The 27,976-nt window shown below is 40.4% G+C and overlaps 1 protein-coding gene across 1 annotated transcript in view; it reads right to left on the bottom strand.

Annotated features, from left to right (window-relative positions):
• Gprk2 (G protein-coupled receptor kinase 2) overlaps nucleotides 1–26,830 on the bottom strand; it is a 39,552-nt gene extending 12,722 nt beyond the window's left edge. Inside the window, exon 1 of the mRNA XM_033377301.1 lies at nucleotides 26,340–26,830. Within this exon, the coding sequence (XP_033233192.1) occupies nucleotides 26,340–26,391 (52 nt within the window). The 5' untranslated portion in view covers nucleotides 26,392–26,830. The remainder of the gene's footprint in view (nucleotides 1–26,339) is intronic.
• Nucleotides 26,831–27,976: the final 1,146 nt, after the last annotated feature.

The raw sequence follows: 27,976 nt of genomic DNA, 5'->3' as shown, positions 1-27,976 counted from the left end.
CATCCATGCCACTCCAGCGGAAAGATACAACGAATGTGTGGCCCTCCCTCTCCCTCCCTCTCTTTCCCCCTGGTTTTTTTTGGCCATCAAACCAATAGTTAAATTAGTCTGTTTTGGGCCATAAAACAGCCGACGGGCGCACTTGCAACCTGCCCCCGTTATAAAGTATTTTATTGCCAGAGAGCATTATTAATTTGTTTTATTTCCCCCAAATGGTGGACCCTTCTTTCGGCACAATTTTCCGCCTGGTTTCCTTTGTCTTTCAGGCTTCATTTGCTCGAAGGACACGCAGAGGAAAATGGCCAACTATAAAGCAAAGGTCGGGGCCCTGTTAATACCGAAATTTAAATGGGAAAAGTCTTGAGAGATTTATTTTTGGGTGGAAAATTAAGCACTGGTCCACTCAAAGGACACTAAAAGGACATCTTTTGTGACTCGTTTATAAGCTGCATTCAAAAATTTCCGACTGTCCGGAAAGTTCAAAGTTCCGTCTCCCGTTTTTTGCATTTTCCTTATTCCGTATTTGTTTTGCTACTTGGCCAATAAATGGGCATTAACCTGGCTAACAAAAACTAACAAAGAAAGAAGCGCGTACCTCCCCCGTTTATATGGGGCACATGTTGTCGTAAAACGCACAATAAACGAAGCGTAAACATCCACGGCAGAGCACGACCTTTCTCAAGTACCACACGGCGTATGCGTTATGGCCCCCCCGGCGACGTCACGACGTCACGGCGCTACCTGTGTGCCCCAGAGACTGGACCGAAGTCTGCCCCGGTGTCTACTCTCTCTCTACTGCCCACAACATGCCAACCCAATCAACGCCAGATCTGGGCTCCATCTCCTGCTCCTTCTGCTGCTCCTTCTGCTGCTCCTTCTGCTGCTCCTTCTGCTGCTCCCACTGCTCCTCCATCTTTAACGACCGCTCACGTTTCGACAGACGTTTGGTCCACGAGCTCTGAGGAATTTCCAGGCGCTTTCTGTGCCTAATGGCCCATACAAAAACTGATAAGCATTTGGCTCTGTTTTCGCTTCCAGCATTCTACGACACATTTCTTTTTCTTAATTAAAGAGGCGTGGCACTGGGCATGCAAAACTGTGCGGGGAGGCCCCTGGGGGGGGGACCGCCACCGGAAAAGCATTGTGCAAATATCAACAACACTGTTTGCCACGCCCACAATAACCACTGTGCTGCCTCTGCGGAGCAGCGGCAGTCGCAGCAGCCACCGAACGAAAAACATTGCGGTTTGGCTTTGTTTTTCAGTGAAGGAGAGAGGCCCATAGGCAGCGGCAGGCAAAGTCAAAGGCAGGGGCAGGGGCAGGGGCAGGAAGAGGGGCAGGGATGGGGGCAGGGGAAGGAACAGGGGTTGGGGCAGGGGCAGGGGCTGGGGCGGAAGCAGCCAAGCGGCAGCGTTTCCAGAATATTTTCAGTGTTCCCCTACTTTTGGCGCAATGCGCCTGCTTTTACATCAAAATATTTCTATACCCTCACAGAGAGAGGGTATCATGATTATCGGGAAGTGTTTGCAACAGAAAATAACCTAAAAGAGAGAGTATTTTTAAAGAGAATCGAGAGACTTGTCCTTCTGAAAGCCAAAGCCAACGATATGCGCGGATTCCAAGCAGAAACTCCTCAACGACCGAGGAGTGCTGCCGTATGACGCGTAACAAGTGTAAATTAATTGAAACTCATTAAAATAATTTAAAAAAATTATAAATTAAGAAAAAAAAAATGATTAAAAATAAATTGAATTTAATTAAAATTAAAAAATTCTAAGAACGCAGCAATTTTCCTCGAAATGATCTAATATTTTTGTTTTCCAGAAAAATTCAAATAAAACCCACCCAAAAATAGTTTAATATAAATTTACATAGCTCTTGGACATTATATTGATATGGGAATACTATAATCTATACCTTTCTTGGTAAATATTATAAGTAAGAAAAATTGTAGGACTTCCAAGGTAATGCTATAAAAAAACCTATGGGTTTCAGTGTTTCTTTACAATAAAAATCAAATCAAAAATATAATGATATTCATACAAATATCAATTTCGCTATATAGAAGTTCCACTGTATCTCCACAGTGTATCCACTGCAAAGATCACTGCCAAATATCTACATATATTCTCCAGCGTTATTCCTATATGAGCTTGTAGAATGGAGATTTTTTTTTGCATGAAGCGGGTGTGTTGCGCCCCTACGTGACGTTTGGTGTAAATAAATGATGACACAACGGGGTGGCAGGCAGGCACCACTCCCTCTGGGGGTCTCTGGAGGGGAGGCAGCATTGTGGAGGTGGGAGGTGGCCTGTGGGTTGCGGTGTTGGGGATTTGAAAATCAAATGAAATTGAAATGTTTTTAAATTCAGACGTAAATATTGCAAAAGCGAAAACACAATGCTGATTCCTTTGGCACTGCACAGGGAAATGCGGAAATGGAAATAGAGACGAAAAACGAAACAGAAATGTTGACTTTGACATGGGTCTCGCGAATATCAACTAAATGACAGCCTCAAAAATGTTCACCATTCCCTTGTATATATAGGAAAAATACCTTTAAACAGGGCTACCCCTCTTCAAATCCCTCCAGGCAGAATCCCGAAGAACATTCACATCTACTTGATGGCGGAATAACCTACCAATCGGCTGTATATTCAAGCCGGAAGGTATTAAATCCATGTATCGTTGGGCTCTTTGAACACCTGGCTTTCGGGGTAGCCTAGTTCTAGAGCAGCGAGCTTCTGAGCGAGTGCGCAAAGCTGAGATCTTGGCGGAACTCTTTAAGGTCTAAGCACACCTATTCTTGGGTTTTTCTCTTTCAATCTCTTGGGTTTTCTCCCGCTCTGAGTCCTCCTAAATGCGTTTAAAAAATATATCTTTTAGTTCATTCAATTGTCTCCCTGGCCTTTGTACGCTTTTTCCCCTTTTTCTCCTTTGTCTGCGTGTCCTTGTGTTTTCCACTCTGCTACTTATCCTTTTTCAAGTGACTTTTCGCCCCACTCCACTGCAAATTTTCCACTTTCAAGAGTGTATTTTACCTCCTTGAATTTTCCACTTTTCTCCTTTTTTTTTTTGTGTGTCATTTCAGTTTAATCAGCAGAACTTGCAATTTTCCGCCACTTTCCACTCCCTCTCTCCCTCTCTATCGCTTTTCTTTTTTAAATAACCAGAAAGTTTTATAATTTATTAAATTAGTATTATGAACGTGCGATGGTTCTTTTCACGCCAAAGCGTTTTTCCTCTTCATTTTCATTTTCATTCCTTTAACCGTTTTTCCTGCCACAGTTTTCACAGTTTTCACAGTTTGCCTCTTGCCCTTATCCTCCCTTTATATATATAATGCAACATTCAAGTGCATTTCTCGTTATAATAATTCGCCTTCATGAGACGAGGACAAGGAGAACTATAAAATAAAATAAAATAAAATAATATAAAAAGAAGGAAAACTCATATCCTACTCGAGAAAATTGTCGCCGCTGCATGTTTGAGTGGGTGCATGGATAGGGTTTCCTTCCTTCCTACGGAATATAGTATATACGAAATTCTCCAAGGAGGAGGAGGCGGTGCCTTGCCACAGCCACTTCTGGGTACTGCCGCTCCTGTCTGACATTGTATTTTGAGAAATATTTCACGCCAGCTCCCAAGGATTTCCACTTAAACCCAGTCGTTTCCACGAATCCCCTTTTGTTGTTGGGGCACTTATAGTTATTGTTTCTAATTATTTAACTGAAACTCCCTTTCGCTCAAAACTTGCCGCCAATTAAACTTATGAATCGAGTGCCGAGAGTGCAACTTTTTCAATTTCCTCCGCAAATAGTTTTCTTTTTTTTTCTTCTTCCTGGAAGGTAAAACCCTGCAGGGCTTCCAACGAGTGGTGCCACGTTTCAATTGACATTTCCCCCACCCAAAAAAAGCAAGCAGAAACCTGCTGAAGAAAAACTCTGCCAAAAGTTTGGGCTTCAATTAAATGGCTAAGGCGACAGGCAGCAAGTTTCATTTTTTTTTTTTTTGGGGCACGATAGGATTGATTGAAAGTTAAGCAAAAGTTAAAGCAGCTGGCAGCAGCGTAACGGGCAAATTGGATAAGCAAACTAAAAATTAAGTACTTTGATAGAAGTCCCAAGGCAGGAAGAGGGAAGGAACAGAGGAAGGACTAAAAGGGGCTGGGGGAAACGGCTAATGGAATTAGGAAGTAGAAAAGTTGTTTTACATTTAAATTAGGGTTAAATATCCTCTACAAATTGGACTGTGAGAAGCCTCTACGAAATGTGGGAATAAAGTTTTTTAAACAAATCTAAAAAATTCAGGAATAAAGTTCTGGAAATCAGAGTTTTTTAAGAGGCCTCTGGTATTTCTCTACGAGTCCCACATTGGTCATAATTTATAATGATTTCCAGCTTTGTAGACGACGGATTCGATTAAATATGTCACGCGTTATGCAGCAGCACCCCTCAGTCGGTTTTGGTGGAAGATTTCCTGGAATCCTTGGACTTTGTGTCGCTTAAGCCATGTATTGAGGGTGTAATCCTTCCATTTCAATAATAAAATATTTTAATAAAATATAGTTGGAATTTTAGACCCAAAATCTGGTTGGAAGCACAACAAATATAAGGAACTTAATCGTTTTGTCTGGAACGATGGAATTGGAATTGAATTGTGGCTTTAGAAAAGGTGTTTTACGTGGGTTTTATTGGGAGAAAACCTGGAAAAAGTAGAAAGATTGAATTTTTCCTTTGGCAGAGCGTTCTCCTGGGGTTTTCTTATAGAAAAAACCCAAAGATAGCTGCTAAAACACCTCGTTTCTCCAAATTGAAGTTTGAATGATTCCGAATTTCGCCTTAAAGCAGAAGATGCTTCCCATTAAGGACCTTAAACAGCTCAAAAGACCTCTCTAGATAGTATTGTACAGCCTGGACAGCCCCAAAAAGTACTCCCAATTTCTGGCAAATCTCTTGCCATCAATCGAAGCCCCGCACCAAAGTGTTTCCCGAATCAAAGCAATCCCCCAGACCCCCATCTCTTGTTGTTTTGCGTTTTGTGGGTCATCGAGAGAGCAACAGCTGCGGCATTTTCTTTGGGCTTTCCTTCCTGTGTTTTTGCTTACACGCTGCTCCTCCTTTTTTTCGATGGCGGAAACGGAAATTATGGCCAACACTCTCGGCTGTCTCTCTGTTTCCTTTTTTAAAGCACTTTCCAAAAGAGTAAAGGACGGGGGGGAGCTGGACGGGGGTGGGGGGCAAGGGTTAATATTGATTTTTGATTAAATTGGGGGGCTTATCTAAGGGAAATTGGCCACGCGGCCAGAACTAATTGCGGCCAAGTGCTGGGCCAAGTTAATAAATCGTAGTTAACCCTTGTTTGTGCCATCGGGCCAATTGGCCGGCAAATTTGATTAACCTTTCGATGGAGGTACACACGCGCGTACAACCACACACGGACATGCCACACACACGAGTGGCATAAAATAATAAAATCATGCAGCCATGGGCACCCCATTCTCCCATTCTCCCCCTCTCCATCTCTCCCTCTCTCGTTCCCAGCTCTAATTAAATGTACCCCCAAAGCGAGGCAGAAATTGGTCGAGCAGCAGAACCACCAGCTTTTCCACCGAAGCATTTTTCAAGCATTCTGAAAATTTTTGCCATTCACACGAAAATCGTTTAAATTTTGTCTGAATTTTTTCGCATTTGAAATCGCCTAAAATTGTTATGGAATACTATAAACGGCCATCCCTTTTTTCGTGTACATGCGAATGGCATTTTGTGCTGTTTGCCATTCACACTATTTTCATCGCTATTCAAATGTAATTCCTGTCAGTTTTTATTGCTTCAAATACGATTCCATCTTTTGTTTAGTATCTTGAAATGTTCCCCAAAAATACCAAAAATTGTTTATAAATATTAATACCTTTTTTTCTCCCACGAAAAAACTCAATTGAATGCATTTCAAGGGCTTTATTTCCTTGAATTACAAATGAAAGAAAATATTTGTTAAAAAATATCATATACCCTCGGTGATTAATGTACCTCATATATTTGTGCCCCCTTGCCATCTTTTGTGGCAAGTTACAAGCTCCAGGATGCTGTAATAATAATCATAAGACAAACAAAAGGAGAAACAAAACAAAAAACTCTGACAAAGGACAGAGCCGCAAGGATGGCAAAAAAAACACTGAGCAAAACAATAAAAATCAATAAAATGTATTTAATTCAACCTTTGACCTCCTCTTCGACTCTCATACGCCGCGTGTGCCGCACAGATGAAACCCATTAGCGCAAGGAGATGATAATTTTATAGAATCCTGCTCTTTTGTGGAGACAACTGTTGTCAAGGACTTTGACCTATTTATAAGCGACACTCAACGAAAGAAGGACTTCGTCAAGGACGAGTAAACACACATCAAAGGCCAAGAGCAGATGGCTTCACAAAACAACAAAAAGGACCCACAAAACCGGAGATCAGCTCTGGCAAAAATTTCAAGCTTTTGTTCCGTGTTGTTCCTTAATTAAATAAAATAAAAAAGCCCGTACCCCGTAGCCTGTAGCCTTTGGAGAGCCTGTGAACCGAGTGAAGGAATTTGTAATGCAAATGCCTCGACACTCTCGAGGGTGCGGCGCCACAAACATTTGAGGCATGCCACAGAGCCAGAGAACTTGGAATTGCAAATTAGATCAAAGACATTGCACGTTCCTCGCCAATGGCCAGGCATTTCTCTCAGTATTAAAATGCAATTTGCTTAGAGCCAAAACACCAGAACAACAAAACAATGCTGCAAAAATAATCAGGCGGCAGGAGGCACCAGGAGGCAGCGGCACCAGAAGGGAATGCCAAAAGTTCTTTGCAAAAAAACAAGCAAAACTTTTCAAAGGCGCGTGTCTCGCATTTCAACTTTTGGTTTTGGCCCAAAGTGTAGTTTGTACATAATTTAAATAATTCTGGCAGGCCCGGTCCGGCCCGGATAGGCCCGGTCCGCTGACAGCAGCACTGCTGGACGTGTTGCTCGTGTCGTGATTCGCAAGAATTGTGCGATTCAATTCGATACAATCACCCCTCCCCAGGCCCCCCAGGCCCCTCCTCCTCCTCCTCTGACGTATGTTGAATTGGTAAATGGTAATTGGTAAAACGGCAGCCAGAACTGTCGCTGACTGGCAGCTGGGAAGCGTTTGCACATTGCACAGCTGTCAAAGTATTTGTCAAAATGTTGCATATTTGAGCGTCGGCAATGAATTTCACAAATGTTTAGCGCCAAGGAGGGTGGCATGGGGGGGGGCCCCAAAGGGGGTTACAGAAGGTCACAGAATACGCATTCAGAGGGGTTGCTCTTGTTTTCTCCACAATCGGAAACATCTGTGGACTATTATTTTATGAACTTATCCATCCCATTCTATTCCAGCTTCTCTAAAAAGAATATTATTGAACGCGTCATGCGGTAGCGCCCCTCTGTTGTTTCGGGTGCTTAAAAGCTTCGGTTTGAAAGATATTCCCCTGAAAATGTGTAGCCATTTGAAAGGTTCATCCCTTCGGTCATTATTGAGTCGACTTATACCTTGTCTTTCCCCAAATGAGCTGCTCTCTACAGTTTCCAGCATATATCCATCTGTTCTGGCAGTAAAATCCCAAACAAGAGCTACTCGATTCGGTTTCTCCTTTCAGATACAGATACAGATATGCTTGTATCCATAAAAGCTCTTCTTCACCCCTCACCCTTTGATACCTCTTTTAATTTAGTATTCCAGAACATCAATGCCTTGGCTCTTTCGTTTTGTATCCCGATTACACTTGATTTTATTGTTCCGCTCTAAACTTTGGCACATTCCCAGATATAACACACACACATACCCACACACACAGCCGTCTGTTCGTGCCAGCATTCTGCTGGCTTCCAAAACTAAAACTAGTTTCCCCATCTAATTGCTATTGGCTTTTATTTTAGTATTTTCTCTCATACTACTATTTTTTTTTTTTTTTGGTTGCACGTGTGTGTGCTGTTGGAAAAGTATTTAGTTGCACAGAAAAATGTTGAACAACGAAATGTTGTGTGAGGCAAATGCACAAAAAGCAAGCACGAAAGCTAGAGACCAGGGTTTCGACCAGACGATACCCAGTAGATTCGAAGATTTCTCTACTTTAAAAACTTATTTCTATGTATAAAAGCGACAATTGATAACATTTTGAGAGAAAGCAACAAATATTTGGTCTAAATTACATGTAAATACTAGATTTTGTTTTAGTATTTTTCTGGTATTTTGTTTCAATTTTTGACTATTTTTAGTTTTGGTATATTCTTATATTTTTGATAGTTTTTTCCAGTATTTTCTGGTATTTTTTCAAAATAGTTTTTGTATTTTTTTCATTTTAGGGTATTATCCTGGTATTTTTCTAGTAAGTTTTTATATAATTCTAGTATATTCTGGTATTTTTAGATTTTGAATTTTTTATTTTTAATATGTTGTGGTACTTTCTGGTATTTTTAATGTTTTTGCAATTTTATGGTTTCTTAATTATTTTTTTTATTTGGTATTTTGTATATGTTTTGGTATTTTTGTACAATGGCAATCGCAGATCAATGTTCACCATGAAAATCGAGGCAGTGTGTATCCCCTAAATCCTACCACTTGCTGGGTAACGCAAAGAAAAAAACTACTTTTGTGGAAAATGATATTGTTGTGGCTGCTACTCCTTTGCTGCTGCAGTGTTGCACACACACACACACACACACTAATATATGGTTGCTGCATTCAGCGTTGTACAACATTTTGTGTGTGTAATATATCGTTTGAGCAAGTGAGTGATTGAGGCGAACGACAGCTGTTGCCAGGGGACCCGGAATACTCTCCAAGTGATTCATTTCTCAAGAGCAATGTGCCACAAAGGGAGTGATGCTCTTATCAAATTGCTTGCGAGGAGAGCCTGAGCCTGTCCCCAAAAAGATTCATTCATTGCAATTATCAAAGTTATTTTATCAGCGGCCAGAGATTTGCAAATTTATTTATATATACTCTTAGTATATAGTATATGCTTTTTTTCTGTAGTATTTATTCTATTTTTGTGACGTTCATTAGTCGGGCGCATGTCTGAAATAGAAGATTGTGTGATAAGGCAACCACTTGGCCGGCAAATTGCTGATAACATGAGAGCCCCGCATTCCTGGGGCTTTTTTTTTTTTTTGGGGCCAAACAATGAACCCGAACAGCCACAATTATTCTCAATCTAAGGCAATTTGGCAAAGAGGCTTTTCATTCATTCAAGAACAACAATTACAGATCCACAGATACATTTTTGTGTATAGAGAAAAGATATATATATATATGTGTGTGTGTATGGGTGTATTATTGGGTGCAAAACAAATCAATTAAGGCTGCACAATTTTCGTTGCGAAATTGTTATAAATTGACACACAGCCAGCCAGCTTGGTCGTATCTCTATCTTTTAGTGGCGTTTGAATTATTTATGAATGAATTTTATTAGTTGCCCTCATTGGCGGCTCATCAGTGTCCGCCGGCTTGACATTAATTGCAGTCGAGTGGAGTGGAGCCAGTCCGTGTCTCTGCCATGAGCAAACAGTCAATTAAATGCTCTATATTTTGCCAAACATTTGATTTCATTTGGGGCCCCAGATACGAGCACTGACACTCGTAGATAAATGTTTGCTTTTGATGGAAAAAACAAACACAGATGCCGCATTCCCACATTAGAGAGCCGCAGCCACAGCCACAGAGACAGAGACAGAGACCTGGTTTGGCAGCTCATTTGACAGCCTTACAACATGATCGATGTTTCGTTTTTTGGTTTTTTTGCGTTGCTTTTTGTCTGCTTTAAATTTGCATTTAGTTTCGAGAGTTACAAGTGCTGCTGTTTGCCTGATTGATGGTTAAAAGTCCTCTAAGCGGGTTTTCGAATGAAAGTTGCAAGTGCAACCCCACTCTCTCTCTCCCTCTCCCTCTCTCTATCTGTATCTGTATCTCCTGCCACACACACACACACACACACTTTCTCCCAGACAGAGACACAAATTAGCATAAGATACATATTTTTCGTCTAGATAAATATCCCATCATCTGAGGGAATAAACTTTTGAGTTGTTTTTTTTTCTCTGACAGAATGCAAATTTGTTTTTCTTGAAACTTCTTCAACGGCAAATATTTATGCTAGAGACCAGAAAAAGACCAGCAGTTCGAATAAACAATCAAATTCAACAGCAAGTCAAGTGGCAGTTAATTAAAAATATAACCAAAATTGAAGATAAATATTTAAGGCTTAAGCGGAGTCTTTCAAAAGTCATTTGTTGTTTATTTGGGAATTTTTTCATCTTTCTAAATTTATTTAATCCTTTTTTTAGCTGAAAATATAAAAGGAAAACCAGCAAAACCCACAGACAAGCCAAAAGTCGAGTGGAAAAATGCATTGAATGAGATTTTCTGGTCGTTTGTAGTATTTTTTAATATTTTTGTTGTTTTTTTTCAAATATTTTCTGTTGGTTTTTTTTTAGTATTTTGTTCTTGTATTTTTTAAATAATTTCTTCTACTAGTACTATGGTATTTCGTTCTGGTATTTTTTCAAATTTTCTTCTACTATCATTATAGTAATTTGTTGTAGTATTTTGTAGTATTTTCTTCTTGTATTATAGCTTTAATGTAATATTATGTTTTATTTTCTGATATTTTGTAGTATTTTTTAAGATTTTCTTCTACTTGTAATATAGTATGTTGTTCTAGTATCTTGTAATATTTTCTTCTAGTATTATAACTTTAATCTAATATTTTACTCTATTATTTTCTGGTGTTTTCTAGTATTTTTTAGATATTTTCTTCTACTAGTATTCAAGTATTTTTTCTAGTATCTTGTAATATTTTCTTCTAGTATTAAAGCTTCACTCTAATATTTTACTCTATTATTTTCTGGTATTTTCTAGAATTTTTAAACATTCTTTTCTATTAGTATTATAGGATTTTTGTAATATTATTTTGTTATAGCTTTAATCTAATATTTTGTTATATTATTTCCTGATATATTCGAGTACGTTCAGGTACACGTTCTAGTATTTTCCTGGCATTTAGAAATTTATTTAATTTCCTCTTATTTTTTTTTTCTAGTATTTATCACGAAAACACCACCAGGTACAGGTAAATAAAAATAAAACCAAAATCTTAAATTAAAATCCAAGGCTTAAGCAGGAGCGGTGCTGAGCCCTTTTTTTCTTTATTTATGGATTTTGTACCCTCTATATAGAATCTCGTATCTTGTTGGCAAGCAAACAGCAGAAGGAAAATGCATTGACAGCCGTAGGAAAATGCAATGACATCAGTGGGGAAAATGTGGGAAAAGCAAGCGGAATGCAAAAGCACAAGCCGACAGACGACAACGCATTCTAAAGCGGCTTATGCTCTTGTCTATAATATGACATAAGAGCCCTCCCCCTTCGAGTGGGTCGTCACTCGAGAGGATATTCCGCATACAATCGCATTGGCATAGCATTAGGCGGGTTGTAAGTAGTAATTATAATTAAATACGCATACTCAATGCAAAAGCTGTCAGGCTGGCAGGCTGTCAGGCTGGCTGTCGATCCCCGGCGTATACGCAATGCCTGCATTGCTCATACGCCGTGCGGCGCACGTGCAGATTCAATATGCATGAAGGGCTGGGCGCAGAGGGCCTGCAATTACCATGTGCCATGCACCACAATTAATCCTTCATTGGTAATTAGTGGCACATTCCGGCGACATTCCGACATTCGACTGCTAATTGGCGCCTTCCATTCATCGGCCATCCGGAAAAAGCATTCTGTGGGGCGTCAAGCGTTGGAAAAATCAAATAACAAGCAGATTTCCATCAAAGACGAGGGGAAAATGGCAAGGACAAGGAGATCTCTGGAGGGACTGCAGCCATATGGCGCCAGGCAGCAGGGATTTACTTGATTGAAGGAAGGGTGGAAGGTCTCAAGTTTGATTGAAGCAATGGCGGAAAGCAAGCAGCGAGTGAAGGACTGCGAATCCTGTTTACAGTAATCACAGCTTACAAGGGATATGCATCGCTCTCTCCTCTCTCTGTCTCTGTCTCGCCTCAAAATGCGCTAAATATCAGCAATCAAAGTGGTCGTGGCGCCTCTAAGCCATCACACACACACACACACACGACTTTATGTATATCTCGTACTCGTATTCTCACTCGTAATTGCTGTATTTATATCCTGATATCCAAAGCCATAAATCCTCCAACTGCACTTTGTTGATGGATGCCATAAAATCTATTATTTGCGACATTCTGCTGTTTGTCTGCTGTTTGCCAGTCATGTGTAATGCCTCGATAAACATGGATGCTGATTAAGGGTTGCTGCATGCCCCAAGATTAGTCCATGATTTAATATTTATTGTCGTGTGGTATTTGCCGCAATCGTCAGAGGCTTCATTCTGTGGTTTGCCGCTGCTCTGACTTCAATGAATAGATTTCACAGCCGTAAGATCCGTGGCCAGGGATTGACTGCTGGAAAAATCATAGATTGATGGCTGGATGACGTCTTTACGCTTTCGGTACCCAAAGATTCGATACTTTTCTGCTCTCCAGCAGTGGAACAATCCTCTCAAAGAGCGTTTTATAGCTATTCTCTTTCCCAGTGTGGCTTAGCAGTTGTTTTTTCTTATAATAATGGACTAAGTCCGATATATATGCATTTTGCTCTACAAATTCATGTTTTTCGCCCTTGGTTCCTTTCACTTATGGGAAATTTAAACACCAATTCAAAGGCTTTCACGTTCATTCGTTAAAAGTGAGTCTTCTGTTCGATTCTATGGATTATTTTGCAGACTTTTCTGCTCTTCCTGCCATCTTTCAGTGAAAAGTCTTCTCTATTCGTTATTCACTGTACTCTTTGCACTGTACTGTACCCAACAAAACGCATCCCACATCGTTTTGTATTTGAGTTTGCTATTTTCATGGGGAGCAGCAGCAGGCCGCATGCCACATGGGACGCCAAGTCAAACAAGCAACAAAATCGAACCAAATAAACAATGAAGCGACGCGTCGGAGCGTCGTTTCTGTTGCAACAGGAATTTAATTGAAATTGCATTTGCAATGCGCTCCGGAGTCTCTTGTCTCCTGTCTCTTATCCAATAAATACAATCAATTTTTAACAGCATTTTTTCAGATTATTTCGATGTCATTGCGGATGACGAATGCGGTGAAAGGACTTGCATTTCTATTGTGCGGCGACAAATGCAATTTAAATGTAGAAAATTGTGAAAATTGTGAAAAATGGTAAATGGTAAATCGAAATTGTGGAAAAAGCCCCATCGATAGACAATAAATTTAGCTGTCGTTGCATTTTATAATTGCTTTCAAGCCTCGAGCGGCGGCGTTTACCTTTGGTTTCGTTGACATTTATTTATTTGCTTTGGGGAATTGTTGCCGTTTGCCGTTGCGTTGCTGCTGTTGCATGTTGCTGTGGCTGCCACTGACAGCATTTCAAGTTTCTAGCACATTTGGCAACCAATGAAGTGTAAAGAGACCTCTGCTGCTGCTGCATTTTAGAAATTAAAGCTGCTGCAACATCAATACAATCCCAATCGGGTTGTTGTATGCTGCTCTCTGATGCCCGATGTCTGTTGCCCGATGTCTGATGTCTGCTTAATGGATAATGGATGTGTGCGCCGCGGAATGCGTTGCCGTTGTGTATGCTGTCAAAAATTGGAATTGAAATTGATATGCGAAACGCGCGCGTGAGAATCGCAGACCTGCCATAAACCTGAAATGCTGTCATTTATATTGCAAAATTGCGCATACGACACGTTTGTCAGCGAGAGAGCCACGCCAACGCCAACGCCAACAGCAACAGCAGCAGAACCGTCAGCACCAGGAGTAGAATTCATTTGAATCTAGTTCTATGCGAGGCACCACTGCCCCCGGCCACGGCCCCATGCCCCATGCCACCTGCCACAGCGCTACAGTGGTTTGAAAGGACTGTGAAACGGATTTTAGATACATCTTTGGCTTGGAAACTTTTTCCACTGACGCACATTCGAATGACGAACAGTCAAATCATTCGCTTTGAATGACACAAACAGGAACCATTCGCTACGAGTTTTTTAGGATATTTTAAGATGAAATCTCAAAGAGATGTCCATCTGCCGGAAAAATAAAAGGTTCATCAAAGACTTGGAAAAAGTACTGTTTGAAATTGGTTTATAGAAATATTTAAATTTAAAATGAATATTGATAGAAGAGAATTAGAAAACACCGCAAAAATACCAGAAAATACTACAAAAACTAGTGTAAAATTAATATAAAATAGCAGAAACTACTACTATATACTAGAATATACAACAAAATATCTGAAAATACTTTAAGAAATACCAAAAAATACTAAAATTACCAGAAAATACTACAGATTCAAGAAATTACTAAAAAAAATACCAGAAAATACCACAAAAATAATAAAAAAGCTGGTGTAAATATACCAAAAAATACTACACAAACTAGTGTTAACAAAAAAAAAACGGAAAATACTGCTACAATTAATATAAAATATAAAAAATACTACAAAATACCACAAAATATTACAAAAATATGAGAGATTCATATAATGCAATGTAAAAAATCTAATAATATATGGAGCGAAGACCGTTTTGCCATCCATCTTTCTCGCCCTTTTTCTCCCAGTGTGAGAAAATTTTCGGGGGAAAACTCATGAACATTGCGTGTAGCAAGAAACATCGCAGTGGAACCACTACAATAAATCTTCTGCCCAGAGAAAGAACCGTGGAAACCCACACCAAGAGTGGGGGCAAAAAGTTAATCAAATTCCAATATTTTACAAGGCAACCCCGCACTCATACAAGCATACATAAATCAGTGTACGTGTGTGTGTGTGTATGTGTGTGTGTGTTGGTGGAAAATCCCTGTAAATTATGTCCGCATTTCAACACTTTAAAACCAGAAGGAAGAAAAAAAAAAGGTAAAAGCTGAAAGAAATAATCGTTAAATAATCGTAAAATTTTTGCAAATAAATATTTATCGATTTCTGCATCACTTTCTCCATCGATGGCCCAGTGTACAGCAGCAGAACCAACCTCGCCCCCCACTCTATTTCTCTCTCCCTCTCTCTTTCTCTGTATAACTCACTTTCCTTTCATCAGCAGAAAATTTTCAGAGCGACACTTACATTTTCATGGCAGTGAGAAGCAGAAGCATAAAATATGCCAAAGTTCCGTTTCTGTCACTCGCCTGTGCTGCTTTTTTTTATGGCAGGGACATAAAAGAGGAGCAAAGGAGGGGATCTTGTACATATATAGGGTATCCTGCCTCGAGCTACTCCCAGGGGAATGTGCTTGCAAACTATGGGCATTCTTTAATGATGTTTCCCCAGATTTGTGGATCATTCACCGATCTGTTTGCCCCTCAACCCTAAGGATAACCAAGCCACTCTGGGAGAGAGCAACACAGATGTTTACGGACACATCTCTCTGACTCCTGAGGGCACTGGAATTTCTATTAAACGGCCAAGTGACAGTGCCTTAAAGCAGAGCCAAACACGCACGCATTGTGCTGCGGGGTCATCAATCATACGACAGAAGGGAGCCCCCCGCGGATTCCCTGCTTAACAAAGACAAATAGGCAAAAGGCTCTCTGGGATGTTTTGACCAGAAGAGCAGCTTATACAGCCAGGGGTCCTGTCTGTCCTGTCTCTCCCGACTGCCACGTTGTATTTGCGTATGCATTGCGCATACGTCGCGTTGCCTTGCCGACAAATTAATCACAATCTCTACCCCTGCCATGGAAATCCTTGGGCTGCTGGAAAACCTCCCATCACTTTGCGACTTTTGATGCTTTTGAATTTATGAGTCTGGCCGGAACGCAGCACTTTCCTTTCTCTCACGAAATTAAACATAATAAAAATTAATTAATGCTGCCAAAAAAAAAAGAAATATAAAACAATTTTGCATTGAATTTGGTGCTCCTTCCACGCGATAAACAATGCACAGAATATATAAAAAATTAATTGTCAAAACAATCAATAAATTTGGTTTATGGCCGACCGGGAGGCAGTCGGCTAATGGCGCTTAAGTCGTTATCCCTCTCTTTCTTCCTTTTTTTCCACTCCATATACCCCTCTCTTTCTTTCTGACCGTCTGTCGATCGACGGCGGCGGCTTTTTTTTGCTTCTTTATTTATACAAATATTTTTGGGCATCGCACAGAACAAATAACAAAAGAAAAGAATAGATTGAAATTTTGTTTATTTTTCTATATATTTTTTTATGTATTGTAATCCCCTCCCGCACTGTCTGGGGGGGAGGTGGGAAGTGGCGTGTGCCGAAATCGCAAAAATTTCTATAGGTACAAAATAATTGCCTGGGCCACGTACAACAGCAAAAAGAAATGTATGAAACGAGCTTTTCGGAACATTGTTTGATTAATGAAAATAACATTTTGTTTTCCAATCAAATATTCAATCGGATGAAGGGGAAAGTAATCCCCAAAAAACGGAAAACAGATTGAAAAATGAAGCACGCGAACGGAAAGATGGAGAAATTGAGAACCGAACAGGTCTAATTGAACTTTAAACCCTACAAAGTGTTGAAGGAGGGCGAGAAAGGGCGAGGATGGGACCTTTTTTGAGTAAATTCGAGAGGCAAGCCACACTGGCAGAGAGAGAAAGAGACTTTTAGCTTTGTTTTCTTTGCATTCTGGCTATAGCAACCTTTTCGTGGCTGTTTGAGACCTATGAAAGCGAACCTTAATCCCTTTTATAAGCTTTATTGAAACTAATAAAACTCCCAAAGTTAAAGAAAACTATCGCCTGGTCCCTTGAGTGCATCTACAGCTTATAATAAGGGCACCTTCAACGCATACGAATCCCATGAATTCAATAGAAATCGGATAGTCCTCAATCACTTTTCTTTGATTTCAACCTGAGCGAAGAATCAGTGATTGAAGAGAGACAGACATGGAGAAAGAGCTGGGCGACAGAGTAAGAGAATCACTTAAACCTATTAAAGCCAGAGTTCCATACAAATCTTCAAGCTGTGCGGCTCTTAAGATCAAGGATCCCAACTGCTTGCACTGCTTCGAAGAGTGCAAAAAGTGGCTCATTGTTATAAACAAGGCAATAAAGTCACGCTTATAAAAATTTGCCAATTTGATTGAAAATTGATTAATTTATTGCATACAATTATTTTTCTTTTAAAATCGCCTTTAAAAAGCTATTAAAACAGCAGTAAACGGAAAAGTTATTGCTCTACCAAAGACTTAAGTCCGCCACTGCACAGGTCGATTCGTAATATTGTTTTCAGTGTATTTTGGTGTGTTTGCTGGGCAGCGATTCACTACGAGATTGTTATCTTTCGTTGCTTCCTTTACGATTTACCGTTGGTTATTGTTCAGTGCCTGCGCTGCAGCCTGTGCATGCTTATTCTTGTCCACAGTCAGTGCCATTGCTTGTGAGAGAGTGCTTTGGAAGAGAGAGACGACCGGCTCAGAGAGGATCAAAAGGGAACAAGAAGAAGAGAGCGCGCGCTGAGCGCTCTGCCTCTTTGCCTTTGCGCCTATGCGTTTGGATTAGAAAGAGAAAGAGCGACATGTCGCAGCGGGCAGTGATTGTCTTTGAGGGATGGTTGGGCTTCGCTCTGAGCATTGGAGAGTAGTTGGACTTTGGCCCGCGGCTTGCTGTTTGGCGGACTGCAGTGGAAACAAAAACTCCCAAAGACGAAGTGCAAAGTCGATAAAACTCTGCTCTCTCTCTCTTCACTACCTCCTTTCCTCACACTTACCGAACTGCCACTGAAGAGGCCATCGATTTTTGGCTCTCTTTTGGTTTTCATTTACAGATATTTGTCGGTATGTATTTGTATTGTGTTTGCATGAAATTTTAAATTATTAATCATACAACTCAGCGGTGGCTAGTGGTCGCCCCCCGTTGCGACAGTGTCCCCGGTCCCCAATCCCCCCCCCCTGTCATCGTGGTCGTCCCTGCGGTCATTAGGGTATGCATTTTTAAGCATGTTTGCGACGACCGCAGAGCGGGGCGTATATCAGGTGGGACCACCCCCCCCCCCCCCCCTCTAGTGCTCTGTGTGTGGTTGGTTCCATCATAAATATTACATTACGCTCCTTGGGGGGGGGTGGAGCCCTAATGCTAGGGGTAGATGGCAGCAGATCGTAAATGAAAGACCCCCCACCTCCCCCACCGTTTGAGATTACCTGATGGGACATTGAGATATGGAAAGAGTGGATTCCCCACTCAATTGGATAACAATCAAAATATCAGCACAAAATATCCATTTCAATCAATTAATGAGCAACAGAGCGATGCAGAACGAACTCCGAGACAAAGACAAATGATACACCGAAAGCACACACACAGAGAGAGCGAGAAATACCCAAGGAATATATTTGTATCTATGTGATTCTTGGATAAAATGTTAATTTGAATATTCCACATATTTCAAACAGGGGGGGGGGGGGGGGACGTTTAGATATTCATTTGCTGACGCAGCAGCAGCGTCACTAAATACAGCATTTCCTTTCATTTTATTCGATTCTATTCCACTTCTCATTCTTCTAGCGAGACCCCAACGTATCGATGTTTATTTCGCTTATGATTATTGCCGCTATGCCTACGTCAGAGACGGGTCTGTGGGCTGTGCGCCTGCTACCGGGTTTTCTCACAATTCCGAAAAGCAATCTCTTTAAAGTTCTGTGGATTCCCCATCATCTTTGAGGCAGAAATGGGGTTTGGACTTTGTGTCCTTTGTAATTAACGACATAATAATAATGAGGGGAAACTCCTTTGTTCATTGCCTAGGGGTTGAAAGGTGAACTTCTATTAGCTTTCAATGGTTTCAATCAGCATCTATGGCCCTGCAAATTGGCCGGGATTATTGAAAGATTTGACAGGTGTCTGATGGGTTCTTTGGAGGAGGGCAAGGGATTAGAGCCACTTAGCAGTCGTCGTATGCTGCGAATGTTGTAGTTCCCCTAAGCGAACGGCTGCAGGGTTGTATTTCTGAAGAAGGTAGATCGGAATGAGTGCCATTTTAGGGGGAAAAGTTATAGAAAGTAAATCTAGAGGAAATGTACTGCAAAACGAATGCCAGTCACTGCATCCATCCTCAAATGGATCTCCCCCTCTATAGAAAGGCATTTGAAGCCCTACAAAATATAGAAACTATCTTTATAGAAAGCGTTTACCCTCTAATAACCCTAGTATCTGGCCCTCTCCCTGAAATATTCCCTCTCTGGAGATATATGTGGCATCTACAGGGTAAAACCTCTGCGTAACTTCTGTAGAGACCCCCGTCCATCTGCATCTCTGGCACAATATTTGTATATTGCTTATGCGCGTCAAAGTGTTAATGAATATTGTTTATGCCCGTCAGCGGAAAGCTGCCAGAGTATCAGAACAGAACAGAACAGAACAGAACAGATCTGAACGGAACTTATTGTCAACACTCGATGGAGAGGAGGAGGAGGTGGAGGAGGAGGTGGAGTAGGAGGTGGTGGAGTAGGAGGAGGTGGAGTAGGAGTGGAGTAGGAGGAGGTGGAGAGGAGTAGGAGGAGGTGGAGGAGTAGGAGTAGGAGGTGGAGCCTTGGAGTGGGAGTGGAAGCTAATGTATGGCTGTGTTTGTGCCCCCAGCTGCTGGCTGCATCGACAATTAAGTGGCAGCAATGGCTTCTACTCCGTGTGGCACTGCAATCTCTCTCTCTCTCTGCGTCTCTCTGCGGGTCTCTTTGCATTTCATGCCAATCAATGCGTCTTCAATTTGCAGAACAACAATCGTTTTGATTGCAATTACCACGCTGTGCCACAACAGAGAGATACTGCTGTACGTGCTCTGTTGCAGCAGTGCTGCAGGAAGCTGCATAGAGCACAAAGGACACACATCACAACCGCTTGGATAACCACAAATGTAATCCTCCTACTCCTCCTACTCCTGCTTCCATTTCTCTCCGAGGAACATTAGCATCCAGGACATCCCATCATCGTTGTGTGTCCAAACGGGGGGGGGGATGGGGCCGGGTGGGGGGCCTCCTAGTTTCACTCCCAATTAGAGCAAACACTCCTTTCGGTCTCTGGTCTCTGGTGTTTGGCCTCTGGCCTCCCCCCCCCCCACCCCCTCCCGTTCCGTTTGCGTGCGATAATTAACAACTAGATTTTTAACTGTTTAGCATACAACCGACAAAACATGGCCGGGGGCCCGATAAACAGAAACCAGAACACAGGAGCCGCAGCTGTGCCACTCGTTGCGTGTTGCACCGACTTGACCGCCGCCGGTGGGTGTCAATGAACCTCTGGGAATGCCACAACAGGCCAGGCCAGCCCAGGCCAGGCCGGGCCAGGCCAGGCCCCAACATGGAACGTCTTTCTACTTGGATTATTCATGGAAATAATGCATCTATTAAAAGAGAGTATCCCTGCCGTCCCCTCCCCACCCCCCGACTTCAAAAGTCACCGCCCAAAAACAAGTTTTATGGCTGCTGCTGGACTGCTGCTGGACGATAAGCTGCCCCCCCGACTGCCCACCGACTGCCGTCTTTAATTGTTCTGTTTTTTATCGGCAGAGTATTCCCGAGCTAAATGCTAAATGCTCTCTATAAATTCCGTCTCTTTATGGCTGATAACCAAAGTGCAAAAGCAACTTTCGACTTCTAGTGGCAGCAAAATTAAATTCTTCGCTTCAAATGTGGCGTCTGCCACTGCCACAGACAGTGCCACAGTCAGTGGCACAGTCAGTGCCACAGCCAGTGCCTGCCTTCTGTGTGATTTCCAGTCCGGATTCCACTTTTATTCTGCCTTCGACTCTGGAGTCTCAGTTCTCATGGCCATTTCCGAGTCGCAGTCACACGGAGTCCCCGCTTCTTGGCGCTGGAGTCAAATGGAGCCCCACTTCTGGTGTAATCAGCATTTGGGGCGGACATTAGCGTGGCATTTAAGCGGATGGAGCTCCTCCTTGGCCACTTTTTAATGCCACCACCGCAATGATGATTAAAGTATATAAAAACGAAGGCAGCAGAAAATAAATAGGAAAAAAGACAGCGGAAAAAAAGAGTAAAGAATAAAAAGTTGTACAAAAAAATAACAGAACAAAAACAGAACTAATAAAAAAATATTTTGAAAAAAAAAGAAAAAAGACAGCGGATAAAACAAAATAGAATAAAAAAAAGAAAGAGGAAAAAAAGTTTTAAAATATATAAAAAGTTATAAAAAATAATCAGAACAAAAATAAAAGCAATAAAAAAAAAATTTGAAGAAAAGGAAGAAAAAAGGCAGCGGAAAAAAGCATAGAATAAAAAAACAGCGGAACAAAGTTTTAAAAAATATTGATAAAAATTAGCAGAACAAAAATATAAATAAATATGAAAAAAATAAAATAAAAAAATATTAAATAAAGAAAATATAAAATAAAAATATTAAATAAAGAATATATAAAACAAAAAAATATAAATAAATTAAAAAAAAAAAAGTTTAATAAATGGAAAAAAGATCAAAACGGAGAGCTAAAAAACATATTTTTCTGCACTTGGGGAAAAAATCTATAAAAAACAGAAAGCAGCAGCAAAATGCATGCCATTAAGGAAAATCCCATAAGGAAAATCTCGTTGGAGAAAATGCATTCAATTAGCCAAAAGCAAAAAAACAAAAAACAACATCGTTAAGGAGCTGTTGTTAAAAGCCAAACATGCACTAGATTCCGGGGTGTGGCTCTGAGAGGAAAGGCCAGGGGCGTGGCTCTGAGAGGAGTCCATACGGGGGGCCAGCAGGGAGCAGGCAGGGGCCATGGCAGAAGCAATCTCAAACGGGCCGGTGGGGGGGCAGGGGCATGATGGCAATCTTCGAGTGCAGCTGCACATCGACATCATCGCATCGACAGACCACAAGTTGGGCCGATAAGCCGGCCCTGTGTGACGCACTGCCGCCTCCATCCTTCCTTCCAAGTGAGTGAGTGAGTGACGTCCGACGACGCTGCCCGACCCCATTTGATCCCCCCACACACATGGGAATGGGAAAGGGAATGGGAATCTATCTACATATACTCGTACTGGGCAGATAGGCCCCGCTGCCACATCGACAACAGGCCATACAATATGTGACAGGCGGAGACACACACACAGCCCTGACAATCAGCCTACTGATAGGAGAACACAAGAGAGAATTGCTTTCTGCAGTGCCATAGAAATCTGACAGACACAGTGACTTCTATAAGCATTCGACCGCATATGAGCATTCCCTTTTTTTGTGGGGGGGCGGATGTGTGGGGCGGGGGCATAAACATATTATTATTAAATGAATGACACATAGATACCCACACACACTCACACATAGGCAGGTAAAACAATGGACAATCTATGAAAGTTGGATATTAAAATGTCTGCTTGTCAGACTCGTATCAGAGGAGCCATCAAATGTCTGGATTTTGAGTGGAAATTAATGTGATATGTCAGTGGGATTTGGGGATTTGAATATTGTGTGCCATATTCCCCTAATATGATGGATGGAGTGGATGATTAACCAGCAAATGGTTCTAGAGAAGATATCGTTCATCGTTGAAACTATTAAATATTTCTTTGCCGATAGGAATTCCTGGAAATATATTCTTTGCTTCATTTGTGATGAACTTCAATGAAAACCTGGACAGAAAACGACAGAATGAAATAATATCCTCATCAAAATTCTTCTACCTTGATAAATTTTTTTTTTTTTATTTTTTAAATCATCGTAATTTGTCTGTGCTATAGAACAGGCACAGTTGCTCTAACAGTAACAGCAAACAACGTAATGTGTATAAGTGATATAATTTTATGATCAAAATTACAAAATAATAACAAAAATTACAAAATAAAACAGTTACAAAAAAACCATTAAAAAATAAAAAAAAACACAATTACAAAATAACAAATACAAAAAAACCATTAAAAAATAATAAGATTAAAAAACAAAAACAATTACAAAATAAGAAAAAGGTTACAAAATTATTATGATAAAAAGCTGATTTTTATGTTAAAAGTCGAGCCTAGAAATGTTTTTGAAAGTTTCTGAAGAGGTTTGTGGTAGAAAATCCACAGAAACAGCCTTAAGAAAATGGTCTTTCTTTATCAATGGACATTTCATGAACTACAAATCCCCAAACTCGCAAATAAATCGAAAAAAACATATTTAAAACTTTCCCGAACCAAATAATTATTTTAATTTTTTTTCAAACTATTTTTTTTTATATTATTTTATTTTTTTTGTTTATTATTTGTAACATTTTTAAATTATTTTTTTATGTATTATATTTTTATATATTATTTTTTTATATATTATTTTTTTATATATTATTTTTATATATATTATTTTTTTATATTTTTTATTTTTTTATCAAAGACAAAACCTTTAACCATTCCCGACCTTGGATTTCTTCTACTTTTCTCTGCTTGGAGCACACATTTTTCTGTTGATTGATTTCTGGTGTACCATTTGTATTGTATACAAAAATATTTAAAACTTTCCCGAACAAAAAAAAAATATTTTAATTTTTTTTAACTATTTTTTTTTATATTATTTTATTTTTTTTGTTTATTATTTGAAACATTTTTAAATTATTTTTTTATATATTATTTTTTTTATGTATTATTTTTTTTATATATTATTTTTATATATATTATTTTTTTATATTTTTTATTTTTTTATCAAAAACAAAACCATTCCCGACCTTCGATTTCTTCTACTTTTCTCTGCTTTGAGCACACATTTTTCTGTTGATTGATTTCTGAAGTACCATAATTTTCCCCAACTAAAGTTCTATTCCTCTTCCAAGGATTGATGTTTCGTCAGCGGCAAATAAGACCCAAATAAATGAGTAACCAAAGAGAATGTAAATATTTCCCCAAAACGATAACAATCATCTCTCTTCTGCTCTCCTCTCTCCTCTCTCCCCTCCCCTGCTCTCCCCTCTTCCGCTCTGTTTGAAATTTGCATTTGCATCCGTCTCATCATCTGGCACTGGGGCGCACAATGGCCATGGAATAAAATTCTGCAATAACTTTTGCCAGTCAAGAAATAAAGGAGAACTTTTCGAGAAGAAAAGCTGGCTAAAAAGGGGGCAAGAAAACAAGAGAAAACCCCCCCCTCGAAAGAGGAAGCAAAAAAGAAGCAGAGAATAGAGAATGGAGGGGGTGTGGGGGGGAAAACTTTATGGCAATGGATTTTCCTTCTTGCTGCCGGCGGCATTTGGTGGCGCGACTTTATTTTATGCGATCTGCCAGCCTCTTTGGCTTCGGCTTCTGCAAAGACAAATTCACTTTTTGACTCGTAAAATGTATGGCAAAATGTTGTATGCCACCCCCCCTTCCCCCCCCTAGACCGGGCGGAGTCGCCTCTAAAATATTACATTACTACAAATTGAAATTTTGAGCACGTTTCTGTCATTTAAATCTGTTGAGGCGGCCAGAGAGACAGAGCTAGAGTATCTGGCAGATACATTTTGGAGGCAGACAGACGGGGCAATAAAATAAATAACATTTAAAATGAAACATTTGATTGGGCGGCAAATGAAGAAAGGGCTACACACAGAGGGACAAAAACAGTTGCGAGGGGGCATGCAACATTGCAGCGGCAGTCCTGTTGAAGGTGACCTTTTAAGCTTGCAGCAAAAAAACTACTTTTTTTTTCGCGCTCTAATGCATAATTTTGCATAAATTTTCCACCACCCCCTACCCCCCTCCTGCCCCCACTCTGAACAAAAACCTAATGGCAAAAGTTGACTTTGCTGTAAATAAACAGAACAATGGCGCCAACAACAACAACAACAACACAGAATGTGGCAGCGACACTGAACTTGAGGGAGGAATGTAGAGGGGCACGGGGCAGGGGGGGGTGGGGCGTTGTGACTTGCAATTGAAGTGTGACCTCGATAACGAAGTGGAAAGGCGAGGAGCCTCCAATAGAGAGCACTTGGGACTTGGGGCCCACCAGCACGAGGCATGAAAATGAATAACTTGCTGGAGCGCAAACATTTAACGCTTCATTAACTTTAGATAAAGCCCAGGACCGGGCACTAGAGAGAGAGGGGGGGAGAGGCAAGAGGCAAGCCCGTAACGTCCCCGAAAACCAAACAAAAAATCCAACTTCAAATCCTTGCAATTAAACAGGACACCCATCGAAGCAAAAATCGATGACAAGGTGAGAACAATGCAGGCCACTTGGGCACGTGTCCTCCCCCGCCCCCCCCGCCCTCCCCCACCCTCTTCCAGGGTTACAAGGACCCACTGGTTGGCCTTCAAGCCTACTCCAAGCGCTACAATGTATGTTTTTTGTGTATCGAAACTTGGGAGGCATCCACAGCCTAGGACATTGTGCCCCAAAAAGATGCAAAGACGACAATAATGCTTACATTTTATGTAGATTTTTAAAGACTTTACACCCAAAGATACTCCACTTTGGATCCATGAATATGCAAATACAGCATTTCGAAAGGAATTTGCTTGGTATCCCAGGGCAAGATTTGGCATAGAACCAAGAAACACTCCCAAAGAATGGTACTAGAATTCCACTAGGGAACGACCATTTCGCTGTGCAAACTTCCCCTAAGCGAAAGGACACACTTAGAACAACTGCCACGAAACAAAAAGATGTATTATACGGCACGAAAGGGGGGCTTAGGGATGGTTTTCCCATGAAATCTCACGGATATATCCATGTTCTATGATAATATTTAACAATTATACAAAATTCATTCCAAAACTATTTAAAATTTGTTAAAAATTACACAATATTTCGTTGTTAGATGATAAAAGATGGAAAATGGGTTTGTATCTTTTGTGGAATATCAATCCAACAAAGTCCCAAGACAAGTCCCAAGTCTTCTCCATTTTAAAGATTGTAATTCCTTGAGCTTGGTAGATCTTCCGATGAAACAATATAGATATCCTGTGCTGTATTATAATTGTGGCCTTTCTGCCAAAGAACTAATCATGGGAATTTCTTGGGAATTATCAATGAAAATATTCCTTAAATTTAATAAGCCTTCAACGAAACCAAATATTGGGCTTCCTACCTTAGATCCGCATCATTTACTCATAATAATCGTATATTTAAGTCATTTAAGAGCTCTCAAAGAGACCTCCCGCGAGTGTTTCCGTTTCCCACAGCCCTTCCTGAGCTCTAGAACCTCCACATCTTTCAGATGTAGTAAGTCTACCTCCCTTCCTCCAGTAAACCATCATTTACACAGCTCTCTAGCGTGATGGCCTCTCCAGAGCGGACTTGCCATCAATATTTAATTTTCTCCCAAAAGTAAACAAATTTAAATACAAAGAGCGTTGCTCTGTGCTGTGGGCTGTGTGCTGTGTGGGAGTGGCACTTACCTTCTCTTGCTTTCAAGTAGACCGTATTGGCCACAATATTCTCTAATTCCATTAGTTCCAGGTTGGCGGTTTTTTAATGAATCCTTTGGCGCTCTCGAAATAAAACACTCAACGGCTGGGCTGTGGAGGGCTGCGGCTGCTGGTCTCTCCTTTTGATGTATCTACGGCTTTCGAGGGCTTTCTCTCTCTCTCTCTGTCGCTGTGCGTCTGCTGGGAGGAGTATCTTTGTATCTCTAGACTTGCAAATCTATGGCTTGATGGCTAATTTGGGGCCGTCGTCTATGGTCCGAGGTATGTGGCATCAGTGCTGCAGACACAGGCGTCATTTAGTTTTCAAGGAATCGGAATATCGAGCACCGAGCGAATAATATTCCTCCCCTTTCAAGTGTTTTTGCTTGATTGAATGTCGTGTGTGTGTTCTGTGTTCTCCCCGGACTGCGGACTGCGGGCTGCGGGCTGGCTTGTAGCTGTGTAGCTTTGTATCTTTGTATCTGTAAAGAAAATTGCAAACGATAAAGGCGTATAAATATCTTAGTTAATTGGATTTGACAAGGGATACCACACACACGCACACACACGGCCAGGGATAAGGATGTAGTGATGTAGTGGGATGTCCATACAAATTACATGCGGGTTTTGTGATTTCATTTAAGGTTTTCCGAGACGTGGAGGGTGGAGGGGGGGTGGCGTTAGGTTGGCCTCAAGGCAAAAACTACGGCTTTCTGATGGTGCAACAAAGATACTGCCTTTCGAGTGGAAGATGGTTTTAGTTGAAATTCAAATTTAAAGATTTTTTGGTGTTTTATTGAGAAAATGTATCTTTGTATCTGGAATATGTATCATTCTGCATTTATCAATGCACAATCTATATCTTTCCGTGTCTGAATCTATCTGCAATATGTATCTACCTGTTAAATGTATATCTCTCAGATTGAATCTACTTCCAAGATGTATCCTTTTGAATGTATCTTTTTGTTATGTATCTTTATGTACAAATGTATGTGCTCAAATGTATCTTTCTACAATATCTATCCATCTAAAGTATCTATCATATGTATCTTTTCGAATGTATCTTTAGCACTTATCTCTCTAAATGTATCTATCTGAAAGTATCTATCATATGTATCTTTTCGAATGTATCTTTAGCACTTATCTCTCTAAATGTATCTCTAATATGTATCTTTCCGAATATATCTATAGCATGTATCTCTCTAAATGTATCTACAACATGTATATATCTGAATGTCTCTATCTGAATGTATCCATCTGAATCTATCTATCTAAAAGTATCTATTATAATGTATCTTTTTGAATGAATCTATCTGAATGTATCTATCTGAATGGATCCATCTGAATGTATCCATCTGATTGTATCCATCAGAATGTATCTCTAATATGTATCTTTCCGAATATACATATCTATAGCATGTATCTCTCTAAATGTATCTACAACATGTATCTATCTGAAGGTATCTATTTGAATGTACACACTTGATCATAATAATAGGTACACACATCTACGTAAACTTTAACATAACAAAAAGCAGTTGTGTTCAATATTTGAAACTTAAAATTAGTTCTCAATTATACCAATAGTATTTGTTTTCAATAAAATAAACTTTATTATATTATAGGAT

The sequence above is a fragment of the Drosophila pseudoobscura genome, chromosome 2, assembly GCF_009870125.1.
Source record: "Drosophila pseudoobscura strain MV-25-SWS-2005 chromosome 2, UCI_Dpse_MV25, whole genome shotgun sequence".
In the NCBI taxonomy this organism is placed as follows: domain Eukaryota; kingdom Metazoa; phylum Arthropoda; class Insecta; order Diptera; family Drosophilidae; genus Drosophila; species Drosophila pseudoobscura.
This window is presented reverse-complemented; position numbering and strand designations above follow the sequence as displayed.